At 56.4% G+C, this 12856-nt stretch overlaps 2 protein-coding genes across 12 annotated transcripts in view; both read left to right on the forward strand.

Moving 5' to 3' along the window:
- DHX37 (DEAH-box helicase 37) overlaps positions 1 to 8050 on the forward strand; it is a 282506-nt gene extending 274456 nt beyond the window's left edge. Inside the window, exon 25 of the transcript XR_011049209.1 lies at positions 8041 to 8050. The gene's annotated coding sequence lies outside the window, so the exon portion shown is untranslated. The remainder of the gene's footprint in view (positions 1 to 8040) is intronic.
- The window catches only part of NCOR2 (nuclear receptor corepressor 2), a 240334-nt gene that overhangs the window by 153902 nt on the left and 73576 nt on the right, over positions 1 to 12856 (forward strand). For 4 of the 11 annotated variants that reach the window (XM_068412732.1, XM_068412731.1, XM_068412739.1 and 1 more), the window contains 5 exons: positions 1600 to 1787; positions 3075 to 3171; positions 5505 to 5683; positions 8501 to 8555; positions 10726 to 10824. In XM_068412732.1, coding sequence (XP_068268833.1) covers positions 1600 to 1787; positions 3075 to 3171; positions 5505 to 5683; positions 8501 to 8555; positions 10726 to 10824 — 618 coding nt within the window. The remainder of the gene's footprint in view (positions 1 to 1599; positions 1788 to 3074; positions 3172 to 5504; positions 5684 to 8500; positions 8556 to 10725; positions 10825 to 12856) is intronic. The other 7 variants (XM_068412733.1, XM_068412738.1, XM_068412734.1 and 4 more) reach the window with 3 other exon arrangements.

Consider the following 12856-nt stretch of genomic DNA (forward strand, 5'->3'; position numbering starts at 1 on the left):
TAACCCAGCTGCCTCCTGACCTGTCACTGGGCGTTTCCATTGGTTTGGGGTTTTTTTACCTCTCCCCATTTTTTTTTTTTTTGGTGGCTGAGAGCGAGCGAGATGAGAGCAGAGCGTATCTGGGAAATCCTACAGCTTTGGAGTTCCCTCTGGTCGTGGGGCGGCAATGGCAAGGGATGAGTTTATTTCTTTGAAATCTGGATTCCCCCCATCTCTGCTGCGGTGCCCGTTCTGGAAAGCGGCGTGGGGGGGAGGAGGCGAGCAGGGGTTTGCCATTGATTATTTTGCAGAGCAGCATCTGCTTTCGCTTCCTGATTTGAGGCCTAGAAGGCATTTGTTTCACTCAAAGTGAAACCTTAAAACTCCCTCTGGTCGCCTGGCTGCTTTCTGGGTGCCATCACCCCTGTCACCGCTGCAGCCGTCGGGGACCGTGGCTGGGCACCTTCTCGGTGTGGACCTCTCCTGTCCATGGGCGTCCTCCTCCACCAAGAGGGTGGCTGGAGGATGGAGGAGCGATTCAGGGCGGGGGGTGGTGGGAGGCTTATTTGTGTTGCAAATGATATTTTAATGTTACAATTGCCAGGCTGGTCCCATAAATACCAGGGAGGAGCACGATGCTGGACCTGCGTTGGTGTGGGTGAGGACGTCACCCAGGGGGGACATGGCATGGAAACCCCTCTCAGTGCCGCGTTTCAGCAGACCCTGGATTTCCCATCAGTGGGGATGAGCTCATCCTGCTCCTGGGCCAAAAAGGAGGAGCAGCAGCCGACAAAATGCTCTTGCTTTCCAGGGCGGTGGAGGAGCTGGTAGCAGCCGGGTCACCGTGCCGTACAGCCTTGGGCAAGGGCTGGGTGCCTGACCCCTGGTTTCGGGGAACCAGGCCCGTGCGCAGAGCTGCCTGGTGGCCCCAGTCCCCTCGGCGTTGCCAGCGCTGAGCTGTGAGCGCCGGGGTGGGTGGCTCGGAAGGGATGCCCGGCTGCACATGCCTTGGCAAACCTCTCCCTGGCCTGGTGAGCTGCTGGCTCCGCAATCGCAGCCCTCTCTTGCTGCTGGTGCCAGGGGAGCTCCCGAGGAGCCCTTCGTGCCTGCCGCGGTGTGGCAGCAGGTCTGTGCGTGTCTGCACATCCAGGACCCGCTCTCCTGCCCTCCTCTGTCCCCCTCCCAAGGCCATGTTTCAGTCCCTTCTTGCTTGGTGGCCTCAGGCAGGTGACATACCCTCTTGCCGTGCGTGGCCAGCCGTGTCGGAGCAGGGGCTTGCGCTGCAGCACCTTTGGTTGCCAAATGAAGCACCCAGGGCGCCAGAGGGTGCTCAGGCACAAGGTGTGGTGGGTGAACAAAGCCACACTGGGCAGGAGTCCTGGTTTTACCATTTTATGCTGGATCTGGAAGGGAAAAGCCTGAGGGAACCTGATGTCCTGTCTTGAGAATTCACCCTCGGGCTGGTCCCAGCCCCTGGAGCGTGTCCATGTCCTGATAAACCGTATTTCTTTAAGCCACGTGACTCCCACTCGGCCTGAGCAGCCACCGAGGGCCAGGCCTGGAGGAGCTGCCCTCCCCAGGCACGTCTCCTGAGCTCCCTCTCTCCCTCTGCCCTTTCAGGAACAGAAGTTTTGCCAGCGCTATGACCAGCTGATGGAGGCCTGGGAAAAAAAGGTGGAGCGCATCGAAAATAACCCCCGGCGCCGGGCCAAAGAGAGCAAAGTGCGGGAGTACTATGAGAAGCAATTCCCGGAGATCCGGAAGCAGCGGGAACTGCAAGAGCGCATGCAGAGGTTAGAGGAGAAGCGGTAGGAAGGGGCTGAGCTGGTATCAGACAGCCTTTCTTTTTTCTTTGGGGATGGGTGTGGGATTTGTTTGCGGGAGGAGCAGGCCGGGATGGCTGTCGGTCCCTTTTCTCCCCTTCTAGGCGAAGGCAGAAGCCAGCAGACAAGCAGCTTTGCTGCTTTTTTCTCCAGGGTGGCTCAGCACAGAGCCAAGAGAGAAGGAAAAATGTCAGGAATGTGGTTGCCCGTGTCCCCTCTGCTGCTGATGTCGGGGCAAGGGGCAGCTCCCTTGTGCTGGTCACCTGGCTGGGACGGTGCTAATTACTGCCTTCCTGGTGGGGCCAAATTAAGGTGTACAAGGCTGGCAGATCCATTTAGTCATGTTGATGATTTAATACATTCACATGCTTTGATGGGAGCATGGGCAGGGAGGAGAAACATCTGCAGAGGTTATAGGAATGACCGTGAACGATATGAAGGGAGCAAGCATCTCACTGGAAGGGATGTCCCCTGTCTCTCCCGTCCACTCTCCGTTTTCTCCTCACTGGAAGCGCAATTCAGGTCACGTTGTTTCCTGCCAGGAGGAGACATGACTTAATGATCTCCACCCTTCTTGCTGAAAACTCCCCGTCCTTCCCATTTCAGCCCCGGGATCTTGCCCAGGGACACCTGATGTCCGCAGAACCCAAACCCTTCTGCCAGCACCCATCCTTGTGCCTTGCTAACAGCTGGATGGGTCCAAACTCTCTAATCGGTGGCTTTATTTTATCTTAAAGAGAAGGGGAGAAATGGTACTGAGAAATGTTTTTAGTTTTTCACCTGCTTTATAAGGAAAGCTTTAATTCCTTGGGACGTGTGGCTGTTAAATGGGGTGATACTGGTGGGGGATAGATGTCAAGTGGCTGGTTTTGATTTAAAAGTTCCTGCAGCATTTGCAAACCAGATGTAGTGGCACAGTGCTGACGGCTCAGTGCTAATGCTGGCGCCTTTATGCCATCGCTGTGGTGTGATGAAGGGGGGAAAATAATGGGGGAGAGTATGGTTGGGTATGAAATGTCCTTCTGTTGTGGTGATCCAGGAGGTTGGCGCAGGTAAGAAGGTGGTTTGAGGCTCTCGACCTGTGAGCCCTAAACCCGGGGCACACTGGGGACGGTGCTCTCCGGGCAGGGGGAAGCGCTGTCAGAGCCCGTGGGGCTGCAGTGGGCACTGTTCCCGCAGCGTGGGGTGGGGTGGCCTGGGTGGGGTGTTGGGGTGCGGTCATTGTGGAGGTCAGGAGCATCAGTGCCTGAGTGTTTCGCTGCCCTTTCCCAGCAGGGTAGGACAGAGGGGCAGCGGCGGGCTCTCCATGTCGGCCGCCCGCAGCGAGCACGAGGTGTCAGAAATCATCGACGGGCTCTCAGAACAAGAGGTAAGACTGGGTTGTCCTTTCTCCTCCTCTTCACCCCTCACTCCGCTCTTCTCCGAGGAAGCCAAGAGAGGACCACCAGGTCCCAGAGTGGAATCTGATACCCACTAACCTCAGGCCACGTTGAGGTCGGGGAGGTTGCCGTGATGCCTGATATGCTTTCTGGACAGGATCCAAAGCGAGGTGTTCATTTAATACCCAGCAACATCTTTCCAGCCACCTGAGCCACGTAACGGAGCTGTGCAATGGTTCTGCAGGAGCAGAACATGGAGCAAAGCACCCCAGGAGCTGGTGGCCAGTGGGTAGGGTTTAGTGGCATTCGACTGCCTCTCAGGGACCTGAAACCCCCACGTGCTGCTCATCCTGGGGAGCACCCCACAAACACCTCCAGGCTGTTGGTTTAAACTTGAAGTGGAGATGGGAAGGGAAGGGAGAAGGGAGCCGGCGCCCTGGCTGCCGGTTGGAGGGGTTTTTCTCTTTCGTTTTGTTTTGAATGGGCTGTGTGGCTTGACACAGGGGAATCCTATGGAATGAATGGTTTGTACGTGAGCCAGTTGGCCCACATCTTCTGGGAGTGCTCCATTCATCTTGAAACATCCCTGTGACCTTGGCTTCGTTTGGATCTGGTTTCACAAGGGTTCCACTCTCTTGGCACAGAGGCGAGCTGCAGTGAATGGATCGCGTTTGGGAGGGGAAGGCAGCCATTGCCCAGCAATAGCTGAGATGTTTGCTGCCTGCGCGCCACGGTTCGCTCCCTGCCTCGGGTCCCGGGCAGTTTGCTGTTACCCGGTTACAGTGACGGCCCGGAGGACGTGGATCTTGGGAGCAGAGGGAAATTTCACAGCTCTGCAGAGGTCATAGCCAAGGGGAGCGTTAGACGATTGCCTCCGACCTCCTGCACAGTGTGCTGCTAAACTCCACTCTGACAGCCTTCTGCTGAGCCCCGCGGCGCCGCTTTACTTGTCTCAGAGGAGACCTTAAGAGCTTCCAGCCCTTCCACAGGGTTGGAAGGAGCAGGGAGGTGAGAGCCGGGAGCACCGCTGGCGGCAGGGGCCAGCGGGGTGTATGTGCAGCGCTCGGCACCCCGAGACCTGCCCCCTCAGCTCCCGGCAGCGCTCCTGCCTGCTGCCTCCCTGCCTGCCATGGCTCCACACAGGGGCTTTCTCCTGCGGTGTTCAGGGTTTGTGCTCTGGCTGGGAGCTGTCCTTGAGCTCCCACAACAAGCTGACACCCCCTTGGCATCCAAAACAGCCGGTCGCTGAAGAGGAGGCAGCCTAGTGAGGATGAGGAACGTGATGAAATGAGTTGAAGCGTCCGTGCCTGTGCAGAGAGCTGTGTTGTAGGAAGAGGAGGTTGGGTCTCATCGGTGGCAGCGGGGAAGCAGAGCGGTGCCGGGCAGGCCTGGGTTGGCACCTTGCTGGAAGAAATGGATGTGACAGTGTCTAGCTGTAAATTAAAATAACAGCACTTGAGACCTGGCCTTCCTGGGTCAAGAGTTGGAATTGATGTGTGACCAGTGCCATCCCAGGTGACAGGGAGGACCTGGAGTGACAGTGCTGCTAGCAAATGAGAGTGGCCAGAGCATCCCCTCGTCCCCACAGGGTGGGTCTGTGCTGGGGGACTGCCAGCAGCTCAGCCAAAGGGACAGTCCCAGCGTTGGGGCAGGGGACAGCACAGATGAGACGCCGCACTGGTCACTCTGTTCCAAATACTTCACTAAACCAGTGTGCCCAGTCTGTCCTGTGCTGGTGGGCAGCCGGGGCTCTGGGCGAACTTTGCGCTTGAATAGGATGGAGTAAAGGCGTCAGATTATGTCCCAGGGTGTTGCAGTAAGAGGAAAGAAAGGAATGACGGCCCCGTTACAGTGACGTTTGAAACGTCCTGGAATAATATTGGGTTTCCCATGGAGGGGAAACATAACGTCTCCCTGTGCCCACCCTTTCCGAAAGCTTCTCAGAGCTGACCCGCTTCCCTCGTGGTTTGGGGTGGGGGCTGAGCCTCCCCGTGGCCGTGGGTTTGATGGCTGGGAAGGGCGTTGCGTTCCCTGTGCCACCACTGCTTTGACTTGCCTCTTGTTGTGGTCAGGAGCTGTTTTGCTTAAGTCAGACATTTCCATGCGGTATCTTAAAGCCTTTTATTTCAAAATAAAAGATTAATTGTTTCCTGGCTGACAGCGATAGCCTCTTTCAGCATTTAATTTACAATTACTCTAGCAATAAAGCTGTCCAGCGCTTGCTTTTGAATTCCCCTGTTCCTCCGCCTGTCCTTTCGTCTCGAACATCTGTCCCCCGCGGGCCCGTGGTGCTGACCAACTGTTCTCTCTGCTTTCCCCAAAGAACCTGGAGAAGCAGATGCGCCAGCTCGCCGTCATCCCCCCCATGCTCTACGATGCTGACCAGCAGCGCATTAAATTCATCAACATGAACGGCCTCATGGATGACCCCATGAAGGTCTACAAGGACCGGCAGGTGATGAACATGTGGAGTGAGCAGGAGAAGGAGACCTTCCGGGAAAAGTGAGTGCAGCCCCCGTGCCCCTCGTTGCGTAGCCCTTGGGAAGCTGAGGCAGGACCCTTGCAACACCTTGGCCGGGGCCCCGGCACGCTGAGGCATGAATTGCCCAAGGGCTTGTCTTGCCCCGCAGGGACACAGCCACGATCGCTGTGTTGCCTTGGACCTGGGCACGGGGTGATGGACCTGCACAGAAACCCTGGGCCTTTTTATAAGGTTGGTGTGCTCGTGCTCCTGTGCAGAGGTGTGGGAAGCTACTCCTTGTGACAGGGTGAGAACTAGTAGTTTTTCTGCGTCCCTTGTTGTATCAGCCAGTTTAAGGATAACCCTGGTGAAACCCAGCGCTCTGTGCAAGGTTACATCTTTGGATTACATGCTGTCCTTTGGGCACTGCATGTCCAGGGGGATTCTTGGGGCTGTTGATACCCAGCCCCTCCATGTAGACCCCCTCAGGCTGCGGCTTCCAGCCAGCGCTCGTCCCTCGGTGCTGCAGGATTTGCCCCTGGCTGCTGTTTCCACGGATGCAGTCCCGCAGCAGACACATGCAAACTGGCTGTGGGGCTTTCTCCTGTGTGCAAGCAGTGCTTGAGAACAGCTTCACTTTATTAGCTGAGATCACGTGGGGGTCCTGATCCCTTCCCTGGGTACCACCGCACTGTCAGCCGAGCTGCGGGTCCCAGCTCAGTCTCCCATCCTGACTCCCCTGTATCTCATAGCCCAGCAGGGACACCAGTGTGTTTGCACTGGAGCGTCCTTGGTGCCCCCGATGTGCCCTGTGTGTCTGTGAAAACAGAGCTGGAGCTCAGCGTCCAGCAGGATGAGCTCTGCCGAGGCTCGCTGCTCTGGACACGAGGGACATGGGGGTGCGGGGCTGCGCCAGAGCCACCTCGTCCCTTGTGGCAGCCCTGCCTTAGTCTGGCCTCCGGACAATTGTGAGATGGCTCCGTGAGTTACCAGCAGGCCCACGGCCAGCCGTGCTGGAAGCCTCTCCATGGCTGGAACCTCTCCTGTCCCTGCTCGTGAGAACTCCTGTTTGCAGCTGAAATAACTAATTGCCAAAAAGGACCAAAAAAGAACAAAACAAGCAAACCCGCTCCAAGGCTTTGGTAGAGGAGAATCCTCATTGCTAATTAGGCTTAAACTGTGACACTCCAAACAGCAAGGCTTGCCCACAAATGACGCAAAGGCTAATTACTTGGTCTTTAATGGTGGGGCCGTGCCTGGCTAATGGGGCTGGAAGAACCCACACCCAGCTCCTGCATCCTGCTGGGCATGGTGGTTTCTGTGTCATCACCGTGGGTGATGCGGAGCTCGAGGCATAAATACAGCAGGATTTCAGGGCTCCCACAAAGCTCGTTTTAAGAGATTGGTACTTAGGAGCTATACGGAGGGCCAAGGGAGTCCTGCCCTGGCTCTCGCCCCAGGCTGCCTGGTGTGCTGCAGCTTCTGGCCTGGGTATTTAAGGTGAACCAAAGCTGTGTCATCTGATCGTGACCCAGAGCCGGCCTCTTCCTGAAACCGTGAAAACCTGGTGCAACTGTTTGTCCAGCCCTGATGGCAGGGGCTGTAGGAGAAAACAGCCAGGGACTGCAAGGCTGGCAAGCTCCAGGTCTGAGCATATTTGAGCCATTAAAACATAAGCACGAGGAAGAGTCTGATTTGATTTGCGTCTGGGCAGGATTTCAGGTCTCTCTATTGAGAGCCCATCGCTAGTGTGCTCCTGGGGGGCCGTGGTTTGCTGGGGTAGGAGCAGGGATGGCTGCGGTACCACTTGATCCCACTCAGTGCGGGATCTGGGCACCGTGAGAGCACAGCATCCGTCCCTCGTCATGGGACACGGCCTGGCTGTCATTGTCATCTGCATTGCTGCCGAGCATCATTGATAACGTGGCCTTGAAAACCCGTCCCTTGGTGAGCCCTTGGTTTGTGCTGCGCAGAGTGATGAGACAGCTCCAGAGCCGTGCGCTGATCCCAGCCTGGCTGAGCAGCCCCCCTAGTCTAGCATTTCTGATTTCTTTTTTTCTGTTATTTATTTAGTCACGTGTCTTGGGGGATCTCCCCTGGTGTCTGTCTTATATTGTGGCAGGAGGGTAGGTTTTGCCCTTCAAAACACTTGATGGCAGAAACACTGATAGAGACCTGGGTCCCCGTTAAGCCCCCGAGCATCACTCACCCGTTGCTGTACATGCTCCCACCTCCCACGTCCCCCCATCCCACGTTGTCACCCACAAAAGCCTCATGCTGGCTGCAGCAGAGATGAGATCCCTTGCTCTGGTGACTGGGTATGGTGCCAGGGCTCTTGCAGTGCCCCCCAACCAGACGGGGTCCTGCATGAAGAAGGGCATCGGTGTGTGGGTGACAGACTTCAGCCACCGCAGCGGGACGTGGGTGCTGTGGCTTGGGGTCCCCAGCTGTGCTGTGGGGCACTTGCCCTCGGCCATTGATGGCGATTCCTCGCCTTTTCCTTGCCCTGAGGCCTCAGCCAGGTGTGGAGCTGCCCTCTGCACCCATCCTGCTGTTGGTACAGGCTTGGGTGTCCGTGCGATCGAGCAGGGTGATGGGCAGCTTGGGCACTACCAACCCCCCCACCTTCTCCCACCCCGCGATGAACATCTGCGTGTTGAAGCTCCCGCCTAGCCCGGCTCCACTGGGCTGAATTTAAAGTTCCTGTCTTTCTGGGAAGCTGAGCAGCAGACAAATATCTTCTTGAACCCCTAAGTCCTTTGAGGAGCTGGCCTTGCCACTCTGGGTGCACAGGGCATGGCAGGCAAGGGGGGTCAGAGCTGGCACCCACACTAACCCTCTCCCTCTCGCTCCTGCAGGTTCATGCAGCATCCAAAGAACTTTGGCCTGATCGCATCCTTTCTGGACAGGAAGGTAAGCCTCCCTGCCTGGCTTTAACCTGCCTGGCGCTGTCCCTTCTCCATCATGCGACTCCCTTCGGCACTGGAGCAGCCGAGGGTGCTGGGCACCGGTGGGTGGTGGTGGCTCAGAGCCCCGGGCACGGTCCCGACGCCTCCGGGCTTCCTGCAGAGACAAGGGACTGACTCAGCTGTGGAGAGACAGGGAGCTCAGAGCTGCGAGATGTGCACTCGCATCCAGCCTGGTGTGTGGGTGTTGCAGCCCACCCTGGGATCTGCCTGGGGGAGCTGCTTCCCGGCGTCTCCTGGAGGCATTCGGCACCAGCCAGGCTGTCACATGGGGGGTGTGTGCACCCGGTGCCCAGCACAAAGCAGAGGGGTCCCCCCTCGTGTGGGGAGGGGACCTTGAGGGCAGGCTGAGTCCTGGCTCATCCAGCAGTTGGGGTTGGTGTCAGGTCAGCACACACACCTCCCCTGGGTGTTGAGGAGTAGTTTGCTCACAGGAGGGCCTGACCTTTCCCAGGCCTCTGTGTTGTGCTCCTTGGACTTTTCCTTTTTGCTGTTAATTGGGCTGATGGAAGAAAGGTTTGAAAAGAGATCTGAAGGAAGAGCGAGTCTCTGGTCCTGTTCTGAGCAAAGCCAGGCACCTTCTGTGGGACAGGCCATATGGGCAGATCCTGGACAGACCCAGCCTGGAAAGACAGCGATGGACCAGGTGCTCTCCTGAGCGAGAAACACTTGAGAGCTGCTGCTTCTCTGGTCCGTGTAGTTAGTTGCATCCTCTGCCCATCTCATGCAGTGTTTCACCCGCACAGTGTCCACTCGCCATGGGGGAACACCTCTGCTTTCAGGGGAGTGGTCTGCAGAGGTCCCTTCCAGCCTAAATTGTTCTCTGATTCTGCATGACTCAAGCTGCAGGAATCATTTATAAGGCCTTGACTTCCCTGTCCAGAGCAGCAAGCAAGCAAAGGCCAGCAGCAGCCTCGTGCTGCTGTGGTTGCTGTAAGATACCAGGCTCTTTTCAGCCTTTCCCACTTGTTAAAGCCGAAAGCAGTGGGACTTGGATGATGCTCACAATCCAGTCTGTGTTCCAAGCTGTAAAATGTCTTCTAATTTTATTTGTACTCGTTTATAAATCAAGCTGTAATTATGATACAGAACACATCCATTATCCTGTTGGAGAGGGATGCAAAGTATGGCTCAATGTAATGAATTAATAGTTTTTTTTAAATTGCATTATAAAAAAAATAGTGATCTTAGCCCTTGGAACAGATGACTGTAAGTTTTTGTGTTCGCGTGTGTGTGTATAATCAAGGCTAGATTAGAAAGAGATCCAATTAACACTTCAAAAGTTGCAATCTGTTTTTGCAAATGGTCCCACTCCTTGCCCAGGGATGGGGGGAGCGCAGCCCCCGGGAGCACCCAGCAGCACCCAGCACCCGGGCGTGATGGGTCTGTGGGAAGATTTCTGTTCACGCAACCGCTGATCCTGTATGTGAACGTGTAGCCCGAGGCCAGCGCTCAGGTGCCCACCCAGTTCAGCAGAGGACTTTCCCAGCATGGCACACTCCGGGCTGTTCAGCAGCAGAATATGTCCCAGCTACAGCTCCTCATTTTCGTAACGTGTCCGATCCACTCGTGGAGCCGAGGGCTGGAGTGGGAGGTGGGGCAGCAGCTCCTGGGTGCTGGGATCTCTGTGCCCACGAGGAAGCTGTGCGTGCTCGAACCAGCGAGCGTGGCTGGAGATAACACTGGCTGACAGGCACGTGGCAGGTTGTGCCTCGCGTACCCGCAGCAGCGGGTGACAGGCGGCTCTCCTCCTTCTGCCTGTAGTTCCCACAACCATCTGGGACCAGCCCTTCCCCTGCTTTGCTCCCAACGCAGGTGCTCTCTGCTCCGCACCCCCATCTCCATCCCGGTACGCCTGCGGGATGGCCCCAGTCTGTCCTTTGGAAGAGCTGAGTCTTTTTCCCAGGACAGCATGCATTGTCCCCCTCTTCCAGCCCCACCTGGGGCTTTGGGCTTCGGGAGGGAGGTGTGGGGAAGCCCGTTTGGGCTGTGCAGGTCCTCAGAAGCAGCAGGAGACCTGGTGATGGCAGGGCCTGGACGCTGCTCGTGGAAGTCTGCGCCCCGACAGTGCGAGGGGATGGGACCTTCTGTTCCCTGACTGGCCCGTGTCGTTGCAGACGGTGGCAGACTGCGTCCTGTACTACTACCTGACCAAGAAGAATGAGAATTACAAAAACCTCGTCAGAAGGAATTACCGGCGGCGCGGGAAGGGCCAGGTAAGAGCTGGAGGAGCGCGTGGAAATGTCCTCGGGCTGAGCAAGGAGCTGCAGCGGTTTGCACTTGCAGCTTCTCAGCAGCGCTTTCTCTGAGCACCCCAAATGCTGCTTTTCTCCCCTCCCCAGGGGAGATCTTGCTCCGAGACTGCGATGGGGCTGTGGTTTTGCTCTGTGTAGCTTTTCAGAACGTGCTGTTTTCTGGCGTTTGATGTTTGTCTGTCCCTGTGCCAAGGTCAGTGTAGCTTTAAAAGAGAAAACAACAAACCCAGGACGCTTGAAAAAGGGGATGGAGTGAATGCAGGAAACCTGGCCACACGTCAGGAGGAGCACAGGGCTGCCCGTGCAGCCTGCAGCTCTGTGCAAGAACTGAGCAGGGCCTGTTTCTGTCTCCCCTCTGGAGACGGCAGCGGTGTACCGACAGGGACGGGGCTCCTGGGAGCTGGGTGAGGGTGCTCCTGCCCTGCAGAGCCTGCCCAAGGCTCTTCCCATGGGCAAAGGTATGGGAGGAGAATGGCTTGCGTGGGAGTGACTTCTGGTGACGCCTGAGCAGAGGCATAGAGATGTATCTGAAGTGCCGGAGGGTGTGTGAGATCCCCACGGGGGCTGGCAGATTTGGCGCCGAAGCTAGAGGAGACCCTTAACCCTTTGGTTAAGGGCTGGGCAGGTACCTAGGGCACCACGAGGTGCCTGGGGGTAGGTGACTGAATCAACCCTTGCTGTTACTGTGGCCAAGATACAAATCTAGACATGACCGTGCCAGTGTTGCTGCTGATATCACGATACCCAGGTACCCAGAGAAGCGCTAACCTTTTGGGCAGGTACCTTGTCCCCGTGAATGCTTTCAGCCAGAGGAAGGTCCCACTGGTGGATCCCCAGGTCCACGAAGGGAACGATTATCCACGTCATGAGGAGAGTGAGGTGACCGCGAAGGGAGTATCTCTCCAGATAACGCAGAGATAGGGATGGAAAAACTGGCCTGGCCCATGCCACCACTGACATCAGCAGCTCCTCATGCTGCATGGCCATAAAAAGCAGCACTTGGGTCTAGATCCTGATTGGGAGGCAGATAGGTAGCCCCACTCCAGTTTGATTTCTGCAGCATTAAGCCATCAGAATAGCTAGCACATGACGAATGTCGTGGACGGGGCCCAATTTTCCCTTCTTTTTTTCAGAGACATTAGAGATGGATAAAACCGTATTAGATTATCCAGTCCCTCTCCCAGCAAACACAGGGTGGTTCCCTCCAGTACATTTTTATAGTGTTTACCATGGTCTGTTTTGTTAGATCACAGCAACTAGAACATGAGGCCACATTTGTTTCTTGTTAGCGGTGGAGACATTTAGCACAGCTCATTCTGGTTTCAATGTTAAGTTGAGCAAGTAACAAGTGTGGAGGGAGAGAGGCAACCTAAGGCTCTGCTCTGCACCTACCTACCTACCCCTGTGGCCACAGACCCGCCCGGCCTGCACCCTGCAAGTACTATTTGTATTTTGGATTTTAAGAGTATCCAAAGCATCGCTAGCTGCAGAATTTCCCACGCCGCTTTCCCTCGCTCATGAGTCTGGTCCAGCCTGGGCAGCGGGGATTGTGTGCTGCCGTTTGGGGCCTCGTTCAGTGCCAGCCTTTGGAAACTGCTGCATCGATTGTAGTAAAAGGCAGGACTGTTTTTGCATGCGGGACGGCAATATTTGTACATCATTAAGAGGGCACCAAAGGGAGCGGATTGCACCTCCGCTGGAGCAGGCCCCGACCAGAACATTATTGATTTTGAAAGAAGAGTCAGATCCCTGAGTCTGGGGGGGAAAAGCGAAGCTGTGAATATTTCCCGTTACTGCTGGATGCTCAGGTGGAAGGTGGGATGCTCAGACAAGCTTTGGGAGCCGAGGGCTGGCTGCACCGACAGCAGTGGGAGAGAGGAGCAGAGCAAGAGTTGCTGGTTACAATCCAGCCTGGAGCAACTCTGCCTCAGAGGCCCTGGGGGGTCTGGAGACGCACGCTGTGTGCTGCGATACCTCCAGTATTTCTGTATGT

The sequence above is a fragment of the Nyctibius grandis genome, chromosome 14, assembly GCF_013368605.1.
Source record: "Nyctibius grandis isolate bNycGra1 chromosome 14, bNycGra1.pri, whole genome shotgun sequence".
NCBI lineage: Eukaryota > Metazoa > Chordata > Aves > Nyctibiiformes > Nyctibiidae > Nyctibius > Nyctibius grandis.